This window comes from Monodelphis domestica, chromosome 1, assembly GCF_027887165.1.
Source record: "Monodelphis domestica isolate mMonDom1 chromosome 1, mMonDom1.pri, whole genome shotgun sequence".
NCBI classification, from domain to species: Eukaryota; Metazoa; Chordata; class Mammalia; order Didelphimorphia; family Didelphidae; genus Monodelphis; species Monodelphis domestica.
The window spans coordinates 84322304-84347056 of record NC_077227.1 but is presented as its reverse complement, the minus strand read 5'-3'; the positions used below and the strand labels follow the sequence as shown (position 1 = coordinate 84347056).

Genomic DNA, 24753 nt, shown 5'->3' with positions numbered 1-24753 from the left:
ATTTTTAATGTTACTATGTTCTGTCAGCTTCCTTCGAGCATGCCTCTGTTTCTATATTCTTTAAAATTCCTCATTTGAGACAGATACACTGGCACAATCGAATGTAGTGGACTTTTCTACTAGCAGCAATGCACTGTTCCAGGACAATTCTAAGGGATTCATGAGAAAGAATGCTATCTACATACAGAGGAAGAACTGTGGGAGTAGAAGCACAGAAGAAAAACAACTGCTTGATCACATGGTTCAATGGGGATATGATTGGGGATGTAGACTCTAAACAATCACCCTAGTGCAAACATCAATAATATGGAAATGGGTTTTTATCAAGGACACATATAAAACCCAGTGGAATTCTGTGTTGGCTAAGAAAAGAGAGTAGTAGGAGGGGAGGGAAAGAACATGAATCATGTAACCATGGAAAATTTTTCTTAATCAGTCAATTAAATAAAAAAAATTTTTAATTCCTCATTTATCATACCTCTTCATCTAGATCATGCTGACTAACTGTGGATTATCCCACAAGTTTCTGACTTGGGAGATATTCTCTTTCCTGCCCCTCTTATCTCTGTTGGTGATCTTATCAGTTGTATGGGCTCAATTATCATCTCTATGCAGTGGATTCCCAGATTTATGTGTTTTACTCAGTCTGTCACCTGAACTTCAAGCCTATATTGCCTTATTTCCTTTTGGACATCTTAAGTCAAGTGTCCCATCGGCATCATAAAGTCAACCTATGCAAAATAGAACTCATATTTCCCTCCAAATTACTCATTTTGCCAAGGCCATCACAGTCATCCACATTTCCATTTCCTTCTCTCTTTTCTTTCCCTTAACTCCAATGCCCAATCTCTTCCCAAGTCTTATTGATCCTGTCTCCACATCATCTCTCATATCTGCCCCATCTAGAATCATAAAATCTCCACCCTGGTTTGGGCTCACATCACTTTTCAGTCAGACTGTTGTAATTGTCTCCAGATTGGTGTTCTTGTCTCTTGTCTTTCCCTTTTCTGATCAGTCTTCTACAGTCTTTAAGACTAATTGTCCTAAAAGGCATATTTGACTGTATCATCCTTTAGTAGTCCTCTTTTACTTCAAGATGGAGCTTGAGCTCCACATTCTACATGAAGGCACCAGGTCACACTCCCTTGCCAAACTCTTAGTGCCCTCTTTTGCAAACTACTTTGTTTTTAATCACTTTCTATTTCTTGAGTATATATTTATATGCATACCTGCCTTTCCCATTAGTATTTAAGTTCCATGTTACTAGTGGTTTTCATTCTTTGTATTTGTATCTTCAGTGGCTAGCAGTGCCTGCCATATAGGAGGTGCTTAAACTTTTAATTGATCAATATTTTTTAAAGTTCTGTGGCTCCTTGTTGCCTTAATGATAAAATTGAATTTGCTCAACCTGGCATTTAAAATCTTTTATTCTGATTCCAATGTGCTTTTCTCTTTCACACAATCTCCATTCCAGTTGATCTGGCCTCATAGCTGCTCCCTCTAAATGCTATATCACCTCCCACATTCATACCTATGTATAAATTGTCTACCATATTTGGCATATACTGCCTTCTCCTTTATGTTTCATAGAATCCCCACCTTCCTTGAAAATACAGCTCACATACCACCTTCTACACAAAACCTTTCTTAATCTCCTTAGTTATTAGCACTCCCTCCCTCCTGAAATTACTTTGAATGTACATTATATTTCTTTACCTGTGTACATGTATTCCACCTGAAAAAATGTAAGTTCCTGGAGAAGATGGATCAATTACTTTATGCTGTTGTATTCCCGAGCCCCTGGTAATGCTTTGTACACAGTTAGCACTTAAGAAAGGTTTTCTGAAGTGAATTGAAACATTCATGTCCACTATACTCTACTGAGTAACAAGGACTGAAATATATGTGATTATCAATCAATCAACAAGCATTTATTAAATCCCTACCATGCTAAGCACTGAGGATACAAAGAAGCAAAAGCCCTTGCCCTCAAGGAGCTTACAATCTAATGGAGAAGAAACATGAAAACAGATAGAAAAGCAAGCTGTGTTAAGGATAAATAGGAGATAATTAACAGAGGGAAGGCACTGGAATTAAGAGGTATTGGGAAATGCTTTCTCTAAAGGGTGGGATTCTGGTTGAGGCTTAAAAGAAGCCAGGAGATCAGAAGCCAGAGCAGGAGAAATGAAGTGTTCCAGGCATGAGGACAAGGAGAGGATATAATAAAAGTTTAAAACTATATGTATAGGAGAAGTCTATTCAAGGTAGTACTAAAGATATGAGGAGAATCATACCCATCCAGAGTTCAAAGAATGAAGAGAGGACTCTTCTTGGGCTTGGAGAAAGTGAGAGATTCCTACAGAAAGAGAGAAGGACATAAGGTAACCAAAAATCCAGTAAGATAGAGAGAGCAGGATGAAATCAGGGGATGAGGAATAATTCATTTTTACTTGAGCATAAAATACAAAAAGTTGTAATGGAACAAAAAGTAGGCAGGGGCTAAATTGTAGAGGACCTAGAATGCCAGGTTAGAGTATGTTTATTTTTTATTCATTTAGTTGAGAATGCCAGAAGTTGCAATGTAATGCTTATTAGTGCATAAGAATGAATGACAAGTGCATTAGATCAGACTCTTTCCTGGAGCCTGATGGAGTGGAATCCCTGAGGGACAGTTGAGCAATTGACTCTTTCTGAACCTGAGAGAGGAAGGAGACAGGTGTGTTTTTTCTAAAGCAGCTTGAGGATCATCTTTCAAGATACAAGCCTGTGAATATCTTTTGCTGTGGATAAGAAGTTAGACTTCAGTCTTCTGCTGGACAGAGATTGAGAAGCTGATACAACTGGGGAAATACTATCTATGAACATATCTTCTGGGTTTCTTGGATTTTGCTCACCAAGGACTCTTTTGTAAGATACTGGTCCCTGATAGACTTTGCCTTTAGATAACTTAGAGATTAGATAGAAAGTCAGATAGTATACATATATATATGTGTAATACACACACACACACACACACACACACACACACACACACACACACACACACACACACATATATATAGGGTAAAAGAAGTTAAGATAAGATTTCTCCCTTATCCCTTTTCTTCCTTTCTCCCTTCTCCCTCTCTGCTAAATAAAATCAAAATATTTAAATGTTATTCCCCCTGTGTTTCTTCCCTAATACCCTTCAAATCTAATTGTAATATTTGCTATCCAAAAACCTAAACAGCTAGCGGTGATCCATTGTAGAAGTCATAGTTATGGCAGAGATTTAGTCTCTAAAGGAAATCATAGAGCTGATATAACTGCAAAATTTGCTGCCAGTAATGCTCCACTGTATGTAATGAATTTGTCAATTATTGAATCTGATGGTCCAGAAAAAGCCTATGTACCCTCAGAAATTCAAAAGTGGAAGGAGAAGTTTGTAACAAGGAAAGAACATGGAATATGACTTGCAGATACTGGAAAACCTCTGTTACCAAAAGACTTGTATACCTATTTGTGTCAAGCCATCCACACATTCACTACAATAGTAGTACAATGGTCTGAATTAGCAGATAGTAGTAGTATTTTGAGTTTGATGTTTGCATGGAAGTTATGTTCATCTTTTGTTTGATGCTATTTGCTTGTTTTGCTTTTGCTTCTGTTTGACATTTGTACTTGTTCATTATTTAATTCCTTTTCCTTTTTCCTTGTTAAATTCCCTAGAATAGGTTAGTATTAGTTATATTAAGATAGTTGAATGTAGGTTGTTTGTTATTTGGGGTAGATATCTTAGTTTAGGTAATTGGTAAGTATTTTAGGCTGGGCACAAATACCAAAATAGTGTTTTCAACATGATTTATGCTTTGTGCAAAGGGGGGAATGTAGTAAGCAAAGGAAGGTTGTAAAAGGATTTTGCAAAATGAACTGCATTTGATTGAGAGGGACATGTGACAGAATCACATGGGAGACTGGGTCAAGATTCTAAGGTCCCAAATGAAAAAAAAGAAAAACAGTCTCCTGGAGGAAGCTTTTGGAGATAAGTAAGATATCCATCTTTCTACAAGGTTTCAGGCCCTTTGTAAGAAACCAGCTTGTTGGAGAAAAACTGTTTTTACTGGCTACTAACAGCTGGATAGAAGACCAAAGAACCACTTCTCAGCTAGACCTACTTTGGGCATTTCCTCTGGAATCTTGGCTCATTTACTGGACTCTGTTTTGTGAAGTTCCGTTTGGGGTGAACTTAACTTATCTAATTTATTTAGCCTAGATAAGTTAGCCATTAGGATATTATTAAGGGAATTTAGGTTTGGGGAATAAAATTAAGTACTTCCTTCTCCCTTATTATCCTCCTTCCTCTCCCTTTCCCATCAATAAATTTAAAATATTTATATGTTTTCCCTCTTGTCTTTCCCCACTTACAATCCCACCATAATAACAGACAATTAGTGGTAAAGGAGTTCTGAAGAAATTACATACTTAAAAGTGGAAGGTACATTTAAGGAAACAAATCATCTAATTCAATTGTCTCTTTTTTTTTTTATGAGGAAAGTAAGATCATCACATTTTAAGTGTTCTTCCATAGGTGATATTGATTCTAAGTAGTAGAGCTTGGACCAAGTTTTCTGACTCTAATTCCAGCATTCTATACATTCTGCCATCAATTATGTCTGTATACCAACAATTGAGTTGTTTTTATAAAGAAATCTTAGCTGGATATTTCAAAGTAGATAGTAAGTTTTTGGATAGGAAGAAATAAAATATAATTCTAGGATAGTAAATAGAACAGTTTGACTAGAACTTATGATTTGGAAAGGGGATGAAGTACAGAGGTAGGCTGGGATCAGAGTATAGAGAACTTTAAATTTCAGGTTAAGGTGTTTACATATTATATTGAAAGCAGGTTGCAGCTTGTTTTAGGAAGATAATAGAGCAAGGGCAAAAAGGGACACTAGTTTTGTATTTCAAGCATAAGATGGAAAGTGTCTGAATTGAGATGCTAGTAGTGGGATTGGAAAGATAGGTACTGTGTTGGAATAAGTGATAATGCTTTAAAGAATTGTTGGATATAGTGAGGGGGGAAGGGAAACAAAGATAACTAAGGTTTAAGTTTGGAAGACTGGAAGAATATTGGTACCATTAACTGAAACAGGGATGTCAAGGAAAGTTGAGTTTGGGAGAAAGGTAAGGAGTTTCATTTTAGGCATTTTGACTTTAAGGTGACAATAGAACTAACCAAATATAAATATCTGGTTTGAAGTTAGAAATATAAAATTGGATCTAAAGAGAGGTCATCAGGGGTGGCTAGGTAACACAGTGTACAGAGTACCAGACCTGGATTTGGGTGGATCTGAATTCAAATATGACCTCAGATACTTCCTAGTTGTGTGACCCTGGAGAAGGCACTTAACCCTCATTTCTAAGCTTTTACTGCTCTTCTGCCTTGGAATCAATACTTAGTATCTCTTTTAAGACAGAAAAAAAAGGCTTGTTTTTTTCCAGGCTTAAGTTCTTAAAGCTGGAAAAATATTTTTGTATTATTTACATAAAAATGATAGCTGAAGCCCTCCTGGTTTAGGTATTAGCACCATATTTGTTTCATAAAAAGAATTTGGTAGGACTCCTTTGCCTATTTTTCCAATAGTTTATATAGTATTGGAATTAATTGTTCCTTAAATGTCTGATAGAATTCATCTGGGAATCTATCTGGCCTTGGGGATTTTTTTCTTAGGGAGAGGATTGTTATTTCTAAGGGTCCTCCTCACCCCAATTCTAAAAATTGACTTTCGTTCCTGTGAACAAAATCAAAGAATTTCAGAAGATATGTTCACAGATGGTATTTCCCCAGTTGTATCAGCTTCTCAATCTCTGTCCAGCAGAAGAATGAAGTCTAACTTCTTATCCAAAGCAAAAGATATTCACAGGCTTGTAACTTGAAAGATGATCCTCAAACTGCTTCAGAAAAAAAAAAAACACACCTGTCTCCTTCCTCTCTTAGGTTCAGAGAGAGGAGAGAGAGAGAGAGAGAGAGAGAGAGAGAGAGAGAGAGAGAGAGAGAGAGAGTCCCTCAGGAATTCCACTCCACCAGGCTCCAGAAAAGATTATTATGTCATGCACTTGTCAATCATTCTTATGCACTAAGCATTACCTTGCAACTGCCCTCCCTTTGCACAAAGCCTAAATCATGTTGTAAACACTATTTTGGCATTTGTGCACAAACTAAATTACTTACAGATTACCTAATCTAAGATATCTACCCAAAACAACAAACAACCTACACTCAACTATTGTAAGGATAAAATTTTAGCCTTGTGACTTGAAAATCTAAATTAATTTGGTCTCTAGGGAAAATTCCCAAATAATAAAATACCCAAGTCAACTGGAAATTATGGTGATTTAATTAATATAGAGAGAAGGAATTAAGGAAGAGACAGAGACAGAGACAGAGAGAGACAGAGAGAGGGGGAGGGAGGGAGAGAGAAAGAGAGCAGAGAGAGAGAGAGAAAAGGAGGAGAGAGAGAGAGAGAGAGAAGGAGAGAAGTTAATTTAAACCTCTCCGGCGTTCAGGCTGAGCCAGGCAGTAGCTAAAGGCCTTGACCAAAGTGGCCTCCTTGAGCCCAAGGGAAAGGGAGTCAGTCTTATAACTCACCATGAGACCATCTCCAGGAAACTGTCTGAGGGAGATCCTCCAGGCTGAGTTCCAGTCCTGAACTCAACTCCAAATCCCTGAACTGACTTTTCTACTCTCCTTTTAAAGAAATTTTCTCTTATGTCACCTCCCCTAAATTTTCACATCTACCAATCACAATAGATGCTTTTCTCCAGGACTGCCCATTCTTTAGTTCTCACCTTCTCTGGTTAGATTATATCTTTTGAGGTACTTCACACTTCTTTGTTAAGCTTACCTTTTGTTAGTTACTTGACCTTTTTGTGATTAATTTAACCTTTATAGGTATTTCACACCTTTTTGTATTAGATCTAAAAATACACTTAGCCTAGCTTCATTATAAGGTATGAGTTAAGTACCTTTGTTGTTCAATCAGGAGTTTACAACTTTATCTTCCCCTAAAGTATGTCTAATTAGGGTGGAGTAATTTTAAAATTCACACTATCTTAATCTATCTAATACTAACCTATTCCAGGGATTTTATTGAGGAAAGGGAAAAAAGGAATTAAATAATGAACAAATGCAAATTTCAAACATATGCAAAAGCACAACAAGCAAATAACATCAAAAGCAAAAGATAAACACAATTTCCATGCAAACATCAAACTCATAAATACTATTATCAACTAATACAGAACATTCTACTACTATTGTAATACATTAACATCAAACTTAGAGAAAAAAATATTTTGAAAACTATAGTAAATACAACATTGCATAAGTTTTGCACATAAATTAAACCAAAACATTAAAATCACTCATGCAAACTACATGTAACAATAGATAAAATTAAACAGAAATGATCTATTTATATAATTACATATATATTTACATATAGGCCATATATACAACATACATGTATGCTATACCCTCCATATTTATACATATGATGCATATATTACATATATACATGCACACACTATAATACAATTAATTTAATATTCTATTATATGCATTATTTACATATGTTTACAATTTTGTTTGATATATGGAGTTACATGTTATTTGTGTTATATAATGTATGTTTTATGCAATGCAAATCAGTATCTAATGTTATTTATCTTATCTAACTAAATCTGTCTTCAAAATTCTTTTCTAACCAAATTTCTGTACTAAACTAAGTGACTAAGTAGCTAAGTGTTGTGAGTAACTAACTAATTTATATCTAATTATAATGTTAGTATCCTTACTGTACATTGTTTCACTCATTCAAATAGTGATTCAATGCAGCCTAATCCTGTTTATGTATTTGTGTTTATATTTTGTTAATGCTGTTACTTTTGCTATGTTGTGTTGTTTTGTTACTGTAATGTCAGCGTTACTGTTATGTTAGTGTTATGTTACTGTTGCATGTAATATACTTAATATAAAAAGCACTACTTCAGATCTTTCCTTCTCTTTTCATCATCTCTTGATTGAATAATTCTTTTTCTCCAACTCCATAGTAGTAAATATATTTATGTTTGTTTGTAAATATGTTATGTTGTTTTGTGTTATAATATATTACCCAAAATTTTAATTCATTAATCCATTAATCCTTTGGTCCTCTTCATTGCAAATTTCCCAAAATCTTTAAATTTAGAAGTTTTCAGTCCTTTAACAATGTCCATTAATTTCCTGAATTCTTCTTTTGATCTGCATTGTCTTTCTCTCTCCTCTTCCACTGGAATGGTCCTCTCCTTACTGATCTTTTTGACTGCAGACTCAATTTGCCTGATGATTCTAACTTTCTACTATTTATCCTTCTTTAATTTCTTCTTGTTCAATAATTTGTACATTTTCATTATTTATGCCATGTGCTAATTTTATATGTGAACAATGATAGCCTGAATCTCTACCCAAAACATTTACTGAAGATGGAGAAACTAACACAATGGTATAAGGCCTTACCCAACTCTCTTGTGTTGCTGATGTTTTAGCACATATACCATATCTCCTGGTTTGAAATTATGGAGAGAATAATCCAATGGACCAACTTGGATCAATACTCCCATATCATGTAATTCTTTGAGTCATGCTTGTAAAGCACTTAGGCAAGAAGCAAGTTGACAATCTCCTCTTAAGAAAGAGGTATAAATTGTGTTACAAGTCTTTGCCTGCAGTGGAGCATGTCCAAAGAGCATTCCATAGGACGATATATGTAAATCTGCAATTGGTCTTGTACATAAATAAAACAAAGCTATGGGAAGAATATATGGCCCTTTGAGATGTTTCAGCATAGATCTTCCCCACCATAGTTTTGCGTTCCCTATTTACACGCTCTACCTGACCTGAACTTTGTGGGTGATAAGGAATATGATATTTGCTTGTTATTCCTAGATTCTCATAGATTCTTTTCAGGATATGTTGCGTGAAATGAGATCCCTTATCAGAGTCTATGGTAAGTGGTAGTCCAAATCTAGGTATAATTTCCTTAATTAACATGTTTACCACAAAGCTAGCTGTATTTGTATTTGATGGAGATGCTTCAGGCCACTTAGTTAATCTGTCTACAATTACCAAGCAAAACTTGTATCTTCCAGCTTTTGGCATGCTGATGTAATCAATTTGCAGGCTCTCAAATGGACAATATACTAAAGGTCTACCACCTAAACCTTTCTGTCTGAATGCCCCTTGATTGAATTTTTGGCAAATAGAACAGGTTGTACAGATCTTATTTGCTACAATACACTTATTCCAGGAGCTACCCATTGTCCCTTTATGGTGTCAATTACAGCTTGAGTACTAAAATGACCTTTTGTGTGGATGGCTTGACACAAATAGGTATACAAGTCTTTTGGTAACAGGGGTTTTCCAGTATCTGCTAACCATATACCATGTTCTTTTCTTGATCCAATCCTCTTTTATAAGGATTGCAAAATCATTAAAATCTTACTACACTGTATTAGTGGTGTCAAATTCAAATAGGCCACATATTGACTTAAACAAACACAGATTAACTATCTATTTTTATTATATTTTTATTTACTTATTGTAAACATTTCCCAGCTGGAGTGCTCTGAACCAGAGCACTAAAGAATTTTCTTGGCCCCTAGCCTGTAGGCTGTACCATTCATTTGGTACTGTTTTATTTTATGGTACTGAACTTTTATATTCTCCTTGTATTCTAGTTTAACTTTCCTTTATTTATTTATTTATCTCTCGATTTCTCAATTTTATTGTTAGATTTTAAATTGTTTGAAATCTGGGATCATAATCTTCATATTTATTGTATCCTCATAGTATCTTCTATATATTAGGTATCTAATTAGCTTTTATTGATTTAGTCAGTTATTGCCATAACTATTAACCAAAAATTTCTTTAACAGTTTTCCTTTGTTATAAATAAATTCAGATTTAATCAGAAAAACAAACTTTATACTCTCTGAACCTGTTTTCTATGTTCATAGTTAATCTAATAATTTCATAGTTGGAAATCTTGTATTATAATCCTGTGAATTTGTTTTATGCCTCTCAGTGAAAGATCTACCAACAATTTGCCTCGATGTTAGACAAAAGCAGCGCCTGTCTATTGATTCATTGTCAGTTGAAATGAAAGCTCCTGAAATGAAAGCACCTGAAACAAAAGAACCTACCCTTCTTGTCCGTAACAAAACTATGAAAGATTTTCAGTAAGTTCCATTCTACTCAATATTTACTAAGCAGTCATCTTCATGTCCTCTGAAATTTTTATAGAATGTATCAGTTCTCTATTTTTTGTGAGATGCTGGGCTCATGGATTACCTTGGAGTTCATTAGTTATTAGTATTTATCGGTTAATTGTTCATCAGTATTTTTATCAATTAATTATAGGAAAGTATTACCAAATTATTAATATTCATATTAATAATGCAATTATTTGCATACCTTTTTGCTGTCAATTTTTCTGCTTTTTATCTTTTCACTGCTTGTTGAGTCTCACACTGATTGATCCAAGAAAGAGGAAATAAAATTTAAATCCATTCCTTTTTCCATGTGTTAGCAGCTCTCATAAAAAGACAATGACAGATGTTTGTTATTGGTAACACACCAACAATAGCTGACAATTATATTGTATGAAATATTATATGTAATTTTTCTTGTTTGATTCTTACAACAATCTTTTAAACTTGAAACTCACATAAGATTTTGACTAATAATTTGAACAAATAGACAAAGAAAGTTTAAGAAACAGAATAGCATCTAAAAACATGACAAAATAATATTGCTTGCTGTTGATTTTCAAGAAATAATAATAGCAGCCAAAGAGTGCTTAGATGTTTGATAATCACATTAGAGTGACTACAGTTAGCATAGTTCCTGGCATATGGTAGGCACTTAATAAATTCTTATTTATTATGTAAAATGTAGAACAAAAGCTATGATTAAAAAAACTTGAATTTAGTAATGGCAGTCAAACTGCAACCAAAGGGCGGACCACATATATAGATTAATAAACTGGATTTGCAAACACACCTAAATACTATTGTCAGTAGTTATTTTTACATTGGCATCACAAATACTAAGACTCCAGGAATCCTCCAGTAGCCAATACTTTAGAGGAACTAGTTTATGAAAAGTTGTTTAATGGCATACTTAAAATTCTACTTCCTAAAACTATCTTTTAGATAAAATAAAATGGCTTTTCACTTCAATAGTGTCATGGAAGGATTTCACAAAGGAAGTATAGAATAAAGGAAAGAGCATTTAACATATAGTTAAAAGACTTTTGGGGTTTTAATCCCTATTTCTCCAGCATGTTCCTTTGGCAAGTCACATAAACATCCTGAGCCTCAGCTTCTTATTTAAAAAGTGAAGATAATAATGTTTACATGATCTATTTCTTAGTGTTGTGAAAATGTGTTTATAGGTCTTTAAATCTATATGAAGTGTCCAGAAGTTCTTGTGAAGGTTTAAGCTTAAATACCTTAAATAGCTTTGGCTTTACTCTGTACAAATGTAAGCTAGCCAATCAGTAGTCCTGTATTAAACATCTGCTTTGTGCCAGGCATTGTGCTGAATGCTGAGGATACAAATATAGAAAAGACATTCTTTGCCTTCAAAGTGCTTAGAGTGTAAGGGGGAAAGTCAGGGAATTTGTCGGGGAGGGAAAGGGAGAAGGACGAAGATACCCAAAGGGCAAGATAAAGTCCAAATTAACATAGTGGGGAGAGGAATGAAGAGATTTCTAGCTTAGGTACCCTCCCTTAAATGGACATTTTGGGAGGAGGATCTCTCCATTCCTCTTCCATTTACAGGGTCCCAGGAATAGAGGATATTGATGAATTGTGAGTACCAAGGATGAAGTGATCTCGCTCAATGATGAGGTTCCAAAGGGCATGATAAAATCCAGAGGAGTATAGCTAAATTTTAACAATAGCTATCATGACCTATAAAACAAAGATCAAGAATTGGTTTTTAAGGCCCCTAATAGCTATAAGAGTCTGATTCTCCTTTTACCTTAACCCTAAAAATCACTGTTTAAGTACCCCATTTTTTTTCAAAACTACCTGTAGCTTATATTTCTAAACAGCCTTAATTTTTAAGCATCTGTCATTTTTTTTAGACTTTTGAAGCTTTGTAATTTTTGCATGTATGGAAAGTTTGGGGAAATGCTTTTCTTTCCTTCATGGTTTTATTTAGCTTAGCAATTTATGCCAAAAGTATATATGTGCTCTGCAGTTTCATGAATCAATCTAGGTGTTATCTAATACTAAAACCATAGAGAGAAAGGTCAGAGGAAGAAAACTAGATCATTCTCCCTAATGAATATTGATACTAAAATATTGAATAAAACATTAACAAAGAGACTAAAGCCTATGATCAAGTAGGTTTGATTCCAAGAATGCAGGGTCGTAGGAAAGTAACAGTATAATAGATAATATTAATAACAAAACAGAAATCACATGATTATGTCAATATGTGCCACAAAGGCCTTTGATGGACTATAATATTATTTTGTGTTTAAAAAAAAAACTAAGAAGCCTAGGAATAAATGAACCTTTCTTGGTAGGGTACTCAGCATTTATCTAAAGCTAAAAGTAATTATCATTTGTATAGAGAAATAAATACTAGAAGCCTTTCCAATAGGTTCAGAGGTAGAACCAATGTGTATTTGTCATCAGTAGTATTTGATGTAATGCTGAAAGCACCAGCTCACACAATACAATGAGAAAAGGTTAACTGAAGGAATAAGCATAATTAAAAAAAAACAAAATTATTACTTTTTTGAAGATAGTATATGATGGCTTATTTAGAAAATCCTAAAGGCTAAATTTTATTATTTATAGGAACAACTTCTATAAAGTTAACAGGGTACAAGATAGATATACTAAATTAATCAGAAATTCTGTATATTAGGAAAATATTCTAGCAGAATGAAAATTCTTGATTTCAAAAAGATGCCTTTCCCAGAGTAAGTTGATCACTTCTGATGCCATCACCATGCTGCCAACTCAACCTTGGATACTTGGGTAATTTCCTACCTCTCTTAGCCTCCTCTTCAATCTGATTGCAGGGCAGAAATTAGACTTCTGGCTCTCCATTCTCAATCTGTAGCTCTGCCTCCATGGAACAAGATGCCCCCTTGCTATCCCCAGTTGCTTTCCTGCTTCCTTTTATGTGTTCTCTTTTTTTTTTAAACCCTTACCTTCCATCTATGGCTCCAAGACAGAAGAGTGGTAAGGGCTAGGCAATGGGGGTCAAGTGACTTTCCCAGAGTCACACAGCTGGGAATTGTCTGAGGCCAGATTTGAACCTAGGACCTCCCATCTCCAGGCCTGGCTCTCAATCCACTGAACTACCCAGCTTCCCCCTATGTCTTCTCTTTCTGCACTAGATTAAGCTCCTTGAGGGTTGGGGCTGCCTTTCTTTTCCTTATTTTTATCCTCAGTGTTTATCACAGTATCTGGAATATAGTAGACACTCATTAAATGTTTATTGAATTGGAAGACAAAAAGAAATTGCTTACAGAATTATTACAGTATATAAAACATCTAAGAGCTTGCTTACCAGTACATGTACAGGAATTATGTAAGGATAACTACAAAACAATTTTTCTAGAACTAAAGATTAATAATTTTAAAGTAATTAATATTTCATGGTTGGGCTGTGCTAATATAGGATGAAATTTATTTTAGAGATTGAGTCATATCAAGTCACTAAAGCATTACTTAGATAAAATTTTAACAAAATTCATCTGACAGCAAAGGGTCAAAAATCTCAAGGGAAATTAACAACAACAACAACAAAAGCTAAAGGAAGAGCACCTAGGAGTAGAAGATCTCAAATTATACTACAAAACTGTAATCATCAAAATAGTTGGTGGTTTTTAGGAACTAGAGACACAATAGAACAGATCAGTTAGACCATACAGATTTTATCCTTTTGAGTTGTGAGAATGAGAAATCTGAAATACTTTTGAATTCCCAGGTATTCTCCGAATCATAAGCTATTCTGTATTTTTCACATTTTATTTCTATTTTAAATAATAATGTGTCACCAAAATGATAAACAGTGAATTATTTTTCTGTGATAAGGTTATTCTAAAAGTTTCAGTTTATTCTAAAAATTTCCTATTAAAAATATGTGATAGAAATGCAGTTTATTATGAGCCAGTGCATTGAGACAATGATTTAAATGTTTAATTAAAATGACTAATTATTTCATCTCGATTATTTAAATATGATAGATGAAATAATTGATCATGTGATTTAAATGATTGTGGTCATTTAATAATTTAAAATATATCTATAATAATATAAATTATCCAAGTCTTCTAAGAGTGTACATTCTTAATGTACTTGGACACTTAAATTGGTCAGTTAGGTTACACTATTCCCTAGATAGTATTATTTACATAACCTCTGAAAAATTCTTAATTTTTTACTTTATTTTTTTCAAAGTTTCAAGTAGAAATCCATTCTCATATGCTATGACCAAATTGAGTTATAATATAGTTTTTTTTTTGCTTTCTCTATATTTTTAATTGGACGAGAGGGTTTCAAGGACACTGTAGCTATCGTTATAATAAGGAATTTGCTTTAAAGTGCCAGATAAATAATAATTAATTTATATAGAAGTCTCTCTACAAGACCACATTAATCCTCTAAGAATAGCATTAATAGCAGACATTTATATAGAATTTTAAAGTTTGCATAACACTTTTTATATATTATTTCATTCCCACAGCTATCCTGTAAGATGGGTGCTATTGTTATTCTGTTTTACAAATGAAGAAACTAAGGCCAAGTGACTAGCCCAGGGTCTATACCTTCTTGATGGGGCTATAAGAGTCAAATGAGATCATATATGTCAAGTGTTTTGTATACTTTAAAATGCTGTTTAAATATCCATGACAACTATTGCCTTGAATATTAACCCCAAGATATCCAAAGAAACAGAAATCACCCTTGATCTATGGAGGCTGATGGCAAGACTCAAATGAGAACTACATGAAACAAGATGGAATTTTAGAAGTTTCAATTTTCATTCAAATTTCATTGAGGGATGTAGTGAGCTGAAAACCCCTTGGATATCATCTCTCATTTTAGAGCTGAGGAAACATAGGTTCAGAGAAACTATGACTTGCCCAGGGCCATTTTGGCAGTAGATGGCAGAGACAGAGCTTCTAGTTCTAGTTTTTCCCATCTTCCCAGGCACACAGAGGAAACCACAAATTCATCAAAGTATCAGACCCTCTGAATCTGTGATGTAACATATTCAGAGCTTGTGGAGCCTTATGTCCCTACTATAGACTTACAGACCAACAATGTAAATTATTTAGGTCCTGTTATTATAGATCAGAGCTAGATGGGTAAACTAGAAAATTCCCTCCTTTTAGGAAAGAAGAAACGAAGGTCCAGGGGTCAAGTGACTGATTTAGGTGAGGTTTAGTCTCTGCTCTTTTGGCTCCATGAGGCACAGTGGATAGAGCACCCAGATTGAAGTTAGGAAGACTCATCTTTCTGAGTTCAAAGTTGACTTCTGACACCTTCCTAGTTGTGTTACCCTGGGCAAGTCACAACCCCAATAGCCTAGTCCTTACCTTGGAACTAATTCTAAGTATTGATTCTAATACAAAAGGTAAGGTTAAAAAAATTCAGATGAAATCTGTTAGGTTAAAGATTACTGTTAGGATAACTGAATTCTAATGCCAGTTTCACTGCTAATTAACTAGCCTGCTCTCTGCTTATCTTTCTACATCTGACCTAGCAAAAAATCATTAGAAAAAAAAGCTATATAAGTATAAATTTCTTTCTCAAAAAAGAGAAAATATATTATGAAAGCAAGTATTTTACAAGTGGTAGAGAAGAACTATAGTTGGAATTTGTTTAAATAAAAAATCTCTCTTTAGACATGGATATGCATCATGTCCTTGGTAACTAGGCACTTGTCTACATTAAGCAGGGCAAGGTGGTGACTGTTATTCAGTCATTTCAGGCATGTCCCACTCTTCTTGATCCCATTTAGAGTTTTCTGGGCAAAGATATCCAGAATAGCTTGTCATTTCCTTCTCCACTCATTTTGCAAATGAGGAACTAAGACAAAACAAGTTTAAATGACCTGCCTATGGTCACACTAGGAACTAGGAGTATCTGAATCCAGATTTGAACTCGGGAAGATGAATCTACCTGACTCCAGGCCAAGTACTTTATCTACTGCTCCACCTAGCTGGCCCAGGGCAAGATGGGACTAAGACAAAATTGGAAGTGAAATAATGTCATAATCTAACTTAGATATCACCATATTGTGAAATTTTATTTAGGATCAAATATTAAGAACTTAACTAATTCTGGGGGGAAAAAAGACTTAAGCATTCACTTTATCTCAAAATTGGATTTCATCTATAAATAGGGAAAATATTATTGGGGAATAAGAACATACTGTAATTATGAATATTTAATGTATTTCTTTTAAAGTGATCTTTACTTTTCATTGTAGGGAAGATATAGAAAAAGCGAAGTCATCAGGAGAATGGAAAGAGGTCCATGACTTTTATCTCACAACATTTGATTCTTTCCTGGAGCTCAGTGCTGTTTTTAAGGTTAATTGATAGTTTTCTAATCCATATTGTATTTTCTTAACTTAAAATTCTTCTAAAATATATGATTATTTTGTCATTTGCCTTGTTTTCCACACTTCAAAATTAGGTAACTTTTGAAATAAGTACACATGAACAAATGACTATTTAAATCCCATATAAAAACTATTCCGATCTGTTATGGAACAAGCAATGTTGTATGGTTCTTTTTTTTAGGATTCAAAAATGAATATGTGTGTATACACACATGTGCACATATATATATATACATACACATATGCATAGATATATAACTTCATTTTCAATATAAGAAATTCTTATAAAAAGATTCTTTTAAATCAGAACAAAAGAGGAGTTATAACATTTCAATTTTATTACTAAGAATTGCTTTTAAAAACTTATAATGACAAATTCAACTGTTTAATTGAATTTACAGAAAGATGCCAATACCCCATTTAATACTATTGAAGATTCTGGGATTAATGCCAAATTTGTGAATGCTGTGTATGATGCCTTATTAAATACTGTAAGTATTAGAAATTATTAGAATATACATATGTAAATGTTTTTAAATGTTTATTGAATTCACAAATAATAGGATTTATATTTTTTTAACCTAAAGATAATAGATTTGGAAGTTACCTATATAAAGTGATACTTAAAGCAGTGGGATTCATTGAGATTGCCTACAGGAGAATAAATCAGTCCACATGTAGATCTCAAGAAATTAAAAAATATAACTGTAATCTATTTAAACTTAACTATGAGCTTTATTGGCAATGCTCAAAGCAATGGCAGATGCAGAAAGGATTTAAAAATACATGTGCCAAAAAATTCTGCCAGTTGTCCATTTTCTGCGCAAAGAAGTCTTCTTCCAAGCAAATCTATTTCTTTCCAAAATTTAAGGCTAAGTCTGAGTAATAGCAGGTATTAGGACTAGTACTATTTTATACTCAGGAGAGTAAAAGGAGCCTCAGGTTTTTAAATGCACTGACAAATGCCTTTTAAATACACCAGTCAAAAGTAAATTAGGTTAAATGCACACAATGATTGACAGAGTTCTTCTTGGGGTCGAGGAGGCTATACTCATCAGTTTATAAGTCAAGTTCATTCTCACTGTTTCTGCCTTCAAGTCCAATTCTTCCTGTTGAGAAGATTACATGGCAAGCTTGGCCAGATGGCATCATAATGAAATTGGAAAGGTTGGTAGTTGTAGGATCTTAAACATATAAAGTGAGAGTTTGAATATTCCATAAATATTTGAGAGCCACTGAAGATTTTTGATCTCCAGAAGTAGATTTTCTAAAAATGAATTCCAAAGCTTGTCATGTCTCTGCCCAGCAAAAAAAAAAAAAATCTCATTAACCAAGATTTTAGTATAGCAATTATGTTAATCATTGTCATTTAATACAAATATTCATTAGAAGAAAATATATAGAATACTATTTATACACAAATTTAATATGTAAAAATTATTTTAAAGTATATTATTTATTTAAACTACATGAAATTTTAGGATTTTTTTTAGTTGCTTTGTAAAAAATTCTCACCTTGCTATTTTGCTTTTTATTGTGTCATTTTTGTGACAATTAAGAAAAAAAGATTTTAATAACCTGGCCCATGCCAACATGGCATGAGTACAATAAATAATTTTTATTTTTAATTTTTGTGCTAAATATGATTCTTTTTTAAATTTTAAATTTCTGTCATATTATCCTGTCTAAAAAAGAAAGCAAAAATATTTTTGCTGAGCAGTAATCATTATTACAAATTAAATATAGATTTTTCCCCATTTAAACAAATTTATAAACATACATATATGTAAAACTAAATTAATTTTTAAGTAATTTGATACTAACATTTTGGTTTTCTTTACTTTACAGCCTCAAGATATTCAGAAGTCAGTATTGAAAGGTGTCATTAACAGTCTATTAAGAGAATGGAAAGGGTAATTACATTATTTATTTTACAATTAAATTTTAACTCCCTAATGCTAAGTAAGGTGTTTGTAAGTAGCTTATATTTTTAAAATGTCAAATTAAAGTATTTCCAGTTAAGATCAAATACAGTATTATTTGAATAGCTTTTCCCTAGAAAAATCACCTTAATTTTTCATTATACAACAATTTCTTATGGTATACCTGTAAAATTACTGTTACTCTTTAATGACATTGTGGGCCATCTAAATTGTTTATAATCCCATTTTGAAAATGTAATGCATGCATCATTAAAAATTCTGTTCCAATACCTCAGGACCTAGAGAAGCTTTTAGGGTCATAGATTTAAATTAAAAGAACTTTGGAGTAATCTTCTCCAGCCCTTCATTTCTTACATGAGGAAACCAAGGCCTAGGTAGATCAGTTGACTTTCAAAGGTTAGAAGGTAGCAGGTAGCAAAAGTGAGATTTGAACCCTATTCACTGACTACAAATCCATCCTGTCTTAAAGCCAAGTTATTTTGTTGTTCCTTATCTGCACAATGAATTTGTAAGTGAAAACAAATACTTTGAACCTACTAAAGATTTAAGACTACAACCCTTCTAAAAAGACATGGCAAATGTTTGTTGTTTTGGTTTCATATAGAAATTAATCTTGTTATCACATATCACATGAGATATTGGCCATAACACAGAATAACAGGTAACTGTGGACAAGTCACAACCTCTCAGTTCCCCACACAGTTCTCTAAGATGGAAAATTATGAATGAGTTTGTACTTTGCATTGGTAAAGGAATTTTTCCAGATTGGGTATATCCAAACTGTTGAAATCACAAATCCCGACTACCCCACACCTTCATCCTGTCACCACCATCACCCCAATCAAAGAACTGTTGTTATAAATCACTCTCCTAAGAGGTTGTGATGCCTCATCAAAAGAAAATAGATGGGGCTGGTGGCCTAAAACAAGATATTCAATTTTTCATGGGGATTAGAACCTGTCAGTCTTTTAAAAAAAATAAATAAATTAAGAAAACAGAAGCATTCTGAGCAAGAGTTTTGAAGCAGGTAGACGACATCATGGGAAATTTCTTCTGGACACTGAAAGGAGCTATTATGAAGTGAAGAGACATTGAAGAAGGCATGACCTTGTTCACAAGTCACTCTGGGTCCCTGTTCTCTCGTCTTGTAAATGTGGAGGTTTCTCTCTTTAAGGATTTTACTATGATTCAGTTTTATCCACCATTAAAGCCACACGTTCATTAGTGAAGATGCTCATTAGAAAAGGGGGTGAAAATTAAGATTTTGCTAAAAAGTAGAACAAACCTTAACAACCAAGTACTTGTTGAACTTCAAGTAAACAAAGCATACTTAGAAGAAGTGAGTCAGAGGTACAAATAGAACCTCCATGAGCCCAAAGCCATGTAGATTTTCAGGAAAGTAAATGGGTACAACTGCAAGGTAAATGCAGGATAATCTGGAGCCAGGGGCAAATTCAGAAAACTCCTTCTCCTTTAAAGACCGAGGAATACAGAAGATGAGTCAGGAGGGTGTCAGTAAGTCAGCAAGCATTTATTAGTTCCTTACTGTGCTAAGCCTGGGGATACCAGGAAAGATGCAGTTTGGATATGCAGTGCAGCCTTATAATGCCTTATGCTTATATGATGCTGCCCCAAACCTGCCAGGCTCTTTATACAGAATAACACCCAGAACATAACCAAGGAGTCTGTGATAGGAAGCAGATTCTTGCAGGACCTGAAGTCTCAGCCTTATTAGTCCTGTTAGCTAATCAAATTGGTCACATTGTTTTATAAGATTATTCTCTTACAAAAATGAATAATATGGAAATGTATTTTGTGTGATATTACATGTATGACCAAGTGAAATTACTTGTCATCTCTGGGAGAGGGGAGGGAGACAATATGAATCGTGCAACTTTGGAAAACCTGTGTATAAATTTATTTTTGGAGTAAAATAAAGAAAAAATTTTTAATTGACCACATTAAACTAGAATATCAAACTTACCCTTACTCTTAAATTTGCTTCTAGGTAATTGTATTTCCTTTAGTTTTCTTATTTTACTTCAGCTGAGCAAACATGAGGCTCCTTATTTCTAGAAGCTATGTTCCTCTTAATGCTGCCCAAAGCCCATTGCTCCTGGTTCTGCTTCTTGGACCCAAACAGAATCCCTTTTCCTTATGAAATGCTTGAAGTGGGTTATGGTGAGTTTTCTCTTCTCCAGACTAAACATCCCTAGTTCCTTCAGTCAATCCTCATCTCATGAGCTCATTTCATGAGCTCAAGGCCCTTCCCTGTCCTTTTTGCCCTCCTGTGGACACTCTCTCACTTATGGCCTTCTGAGAATTCTTCCCTAGGTCTCTCCTGTTATATTGACAAGGTAACCTGCTCAAGTCAGTTATGACTTGAGATTCACTTAAATGAGGTCCACTTCCTGGGCTGAGCCTCAGTTTCTTCACCTGTAAAATGAGGAGGTTATAAAAGGGATCTGGAAGTCCTTTTTAAGTCTTAAATCTAGGATCCTATGATCTACTCTTTTAGTCTAGTCATCCAACCAATTCCAAGTCCAACTTGTCTGAGATTTTGTTTACTGTGTTATGCTACTCAAGTAGTATTCCTTGGTATATTAGGAGATCTCGCATCGAGTGTGTCAGGAATTGACTATTCATATATAGCTTATGTTCAACTTTGAAAAATGTCAATGTCGAAATTAGTCATTCTGGGAACTCCTGTGACAACTTTTCAGCATCAGGCCATGCATGTGATCTTCCGAAACCAAATCATTCAGTGCCTGCATGATAACTCTGATTCAGAGAGGCTTTCACGGTGAGGTGTCTATTGCTCACAATGTTTTTATACTATACTTAGTATCAAAGGAAATACGGAAACTCTTATCAGTGTAACATTAACCATTATTAAATTGGACATCTTCATGGTTACAGATAGTTTTCAATCTTTTCAAACTTGCTCAGTTGTCTCCAACTGTTCTTGACTCCATGGGCTGTGGCTGTCCATGTAGTTTTCTTGGCAAGGATAAAGGAGGAGTTTGCCATTTCCTTCTCCAGCAGATTTTGTCAAGTGATCAGAGTTTCAATGACTCACCCAGGGTCATAGCTAGGAAGTGTCTAGGTCTGCATTTGAACTCAAGTCTTCCTGACTACAAGCTCAGCCCTCTACCCAATGAGCAAACTAGCTGCCTCCTAACCATACAGAGGTTAAGTGACTTGTCCATGGTCATACAGCTAAGAAGTATCTGAGGCTGGGTTTGAATTTGGGTCTTCCCAACTTCCCAACTGCCTTTTCACTAAATTTAACAATCAGATTTGAAAGTTTCCTTTCTGGTTCACCAAAGATTATCAAAACTGTTTAAAGTGGTTACTTTGGTCTATTTTTGATCATGCTTTTAGAAAGTCAATTGACAAATTTTAATTAAACAATTATTATGTACCAGGCATCCCCTTTGTGACCTCTGACCCCACATTTTGTTTCACTATTCACCAAGTCCTATGACATGCTAGAATTTATGGGACATATAGTAATAAAACATTAAAATACAGAAAGCACATCTAGGAATGAACCACTATGAACTGAAAGTACTGCACAACTATTTATATTTTAAATATATTTTTCATAAAACTGAAAATTTATTAACTCCCTTGTCAAACATAAAAAATGAATCAAACAATGACCCAGTTAGCACAAATTAGAAAAACTTTAGGTAGAAAATGTTGTGCCTTTTCCTTCAGCTTTACTAAGTTTATTTTGATCTGAAGTTTTTCTCACAAGATTCGAAATGTACTAGTAGGTGGTAGTAGTAGTAGTGTTAATAACAGTAGTAGCAGTAGTAGCAGCAGCAGCAGCAACAGCAGCAGAAGACATGACTCAGTTCTTGTGGCAAGCCCTTACTGACCAATTCAGTAGGAACAGAATATTTATGGTAGTCATTGATTAGAACTCTATTTCTTTTCAGGCCACGGTCAAAAGATGATCTTAGAGCATATTTTATACTTTTACAGGTAAGACAGTAAAAACAATCCAGGTCACACACACCTTTTTGTGTATGTGTGTATACAGACATCCATATATGTGTATATGTTTATATGTATTTTATATATATATATATAGTAAATAACTGTAATAAAATAGTAATTGCTAATATGGATGAAATCTCTTGATATTTAGAGGATCACAATTGTTTATGACCAAAGAACTAAGACTATTGACAAATTTATAAAAGAAATGTAAGCCAAAGTGGGTTTTAATTACTTTAGTTGTCACATGTATGATGAGCACCCATGCCCAGAACACACAGAGTACGAGAAACTTTTTTCCTCCTTGTATTTGGCCTGAAAGTTACATAATTACTACTTTTTAATTACCATCATGTGGTTACCAGATCATAAACTTTTCTATAATAATACTATAATAAATGCTTGGATAAATATTGTCCCATGTAATTCTTAGCGGGTTTTTTTTTTTTGGCATTTCAAAGTTATTATGTAGGACCCAGAAATTTACTTCAGAACCTTAGAAGTGTTTGGCTTAGATTAATTAAAATTAATTAATGTTATTAATATTAATAAAATAAAATTAATTTTTAAAAAACCTTAGAAGTTTTTTATTTACTTACCTATACTTGAAACATTAACATCTAGAAGCTGACATTTAGAAACTATCAATTTAGCTGCAAAAATAAGCCTACTATAAATAAACTTACCATGTGCTAGGCATTGTGCTAAGCACTGGGGAAACTCAAGCAAGGGAAGAAGATATCCTTTCCTCAAGGTGCTTGTAGTCTAATGAGAGAATGTGCAAACAATTACAAACAAACAAAATGTGTTCAGTGTAAATTAGAAAAATGTTTAGGAATTTAGGGTGAACATACATAATAGTTGAAATTTGCAGTCACAATCAACATTTATTTCATTTTCTAAGTATTTTTGTCAAATCAGATTTAATTTTTTGTTGGATCATACTTCAGCAAATCTGGAATCTCATCAGTATGAACACTCTCCATCAGTAAATATCACAAATTACTCTTGCCTTCTTATTCTATGTAATTGTGAGCTTTTCCAGGGCAGGAAATGCCTTTTGGCTTATGTTTTTAATTCTAATGTTCAACATAGTGCCCAGATATAACAGGCACTTTATTAACTGTTTATTGGCTAATTCTGTTTCACCCCATGACTCATCCAAAGAGGATCTGCCCAAAGTACTATAGACTCCTTTAACTTCCTCTGGCAATTAGCACTTAGGCTGTCCAGCTGTTGCCCTCTGCTCTGGTTCACCTCCTTTTCCAGTCAGACTTTTCTTATATGTGAATGATTATTAATAATATGCTGTAACCTTCTTAGACTCATTCTGTATATCTTGCCATTGTCATTTGGTTCATTTGGAACTTTGATGCTTTCAAGACTGTAGCATTCTATGATTCATAGGCACATGGTATTACCAACAAAAGGTATTAATGAGCTAAATTATAGTAGGATTGATAAATAATTATAACAAACAGAGAATGAAGGGAGAACTCCTTAGAAATAATAGGGAGGAAGAGTTAAAGCTTGAGAGAGGAGTGAGGAGACTTAAGTTCTAATGATATTATACACTCTGCTGTTGTTATTATACCCTGCTATTCATTTGAGCTATAAGCACCCAAATAAGTTATTAATTGTTGTCTTTTAATTCTGAATCACTCTCCATCAATTTAGAATAGTTATTCTCCCTTGGGAAACATACAATCTAGTTCTCTCTTTTTCAAAGATTGTTTTTTTTTAATAAATGCAATTATTTTCCCATAGAATTCTGGAGGTTTTCTGTACATTTTGAAGGGACCATTTAGTTATTAAAGGACATTCCCTTGATATTTTGTGTTTGAATTTGTTTTCCTGAACTATAATTTATGATTCATTTCATTTGATTTTGAATATGTTTATTTAGAATGTTTCACACCTTTCTTTTTTAGTGTTGCAAAGTTTAACAAAATGTCTGTAATGTCTTTTGCAGAATCCTCAGTTTAATAACACATCTACTTACGTCATCTATGCCCACTTGCTAAGACAGATAGCTACCTTAGTGGAAGCGGACCATCATTTCCTTGCTCACTGGTTTAAAAAGTAATTTTTTCATGATACTGAATGTTATTAGTCTTA

General features: G+C 33.9%; 1 protein-coding gene across 2 annotated transcripts in view; it reads left to right on the top strand.

The window, feature by feature from the left end:
• The window catches only part of HECTD2 (HECT domain E3 ubiquitin protein ligase 2), a 126597-nt gene that overhangs the window by 58812 nt on the left and 43032 nt on the right, over positions 1-24753 (top strand). For both annotated transcript variants that reach the window (XM_007478819.3, XM_007478820.3), the window contains exons 4-9: positions 10107-10260; positions 16550-16652; positions 17086-17175; positions 18533-18597; positions 22575-22620; positions 24608-24717. In XM_007478819.3, the coding sequence (XP_007478881.2) occupies positions 10107-10260; positions 16550-16652; positions 17086-17175; positions 18533-18597; positions 22575-22620; positions 24608-24717 (568 nt within the window). The remainder of the gene's footprint in view (positions 1-10106; positions 10261-16549; positions 16653-17085; positions 17176-18532; positions 18598-22574; positions 22621-24607; positions 24718-24753) is intronic.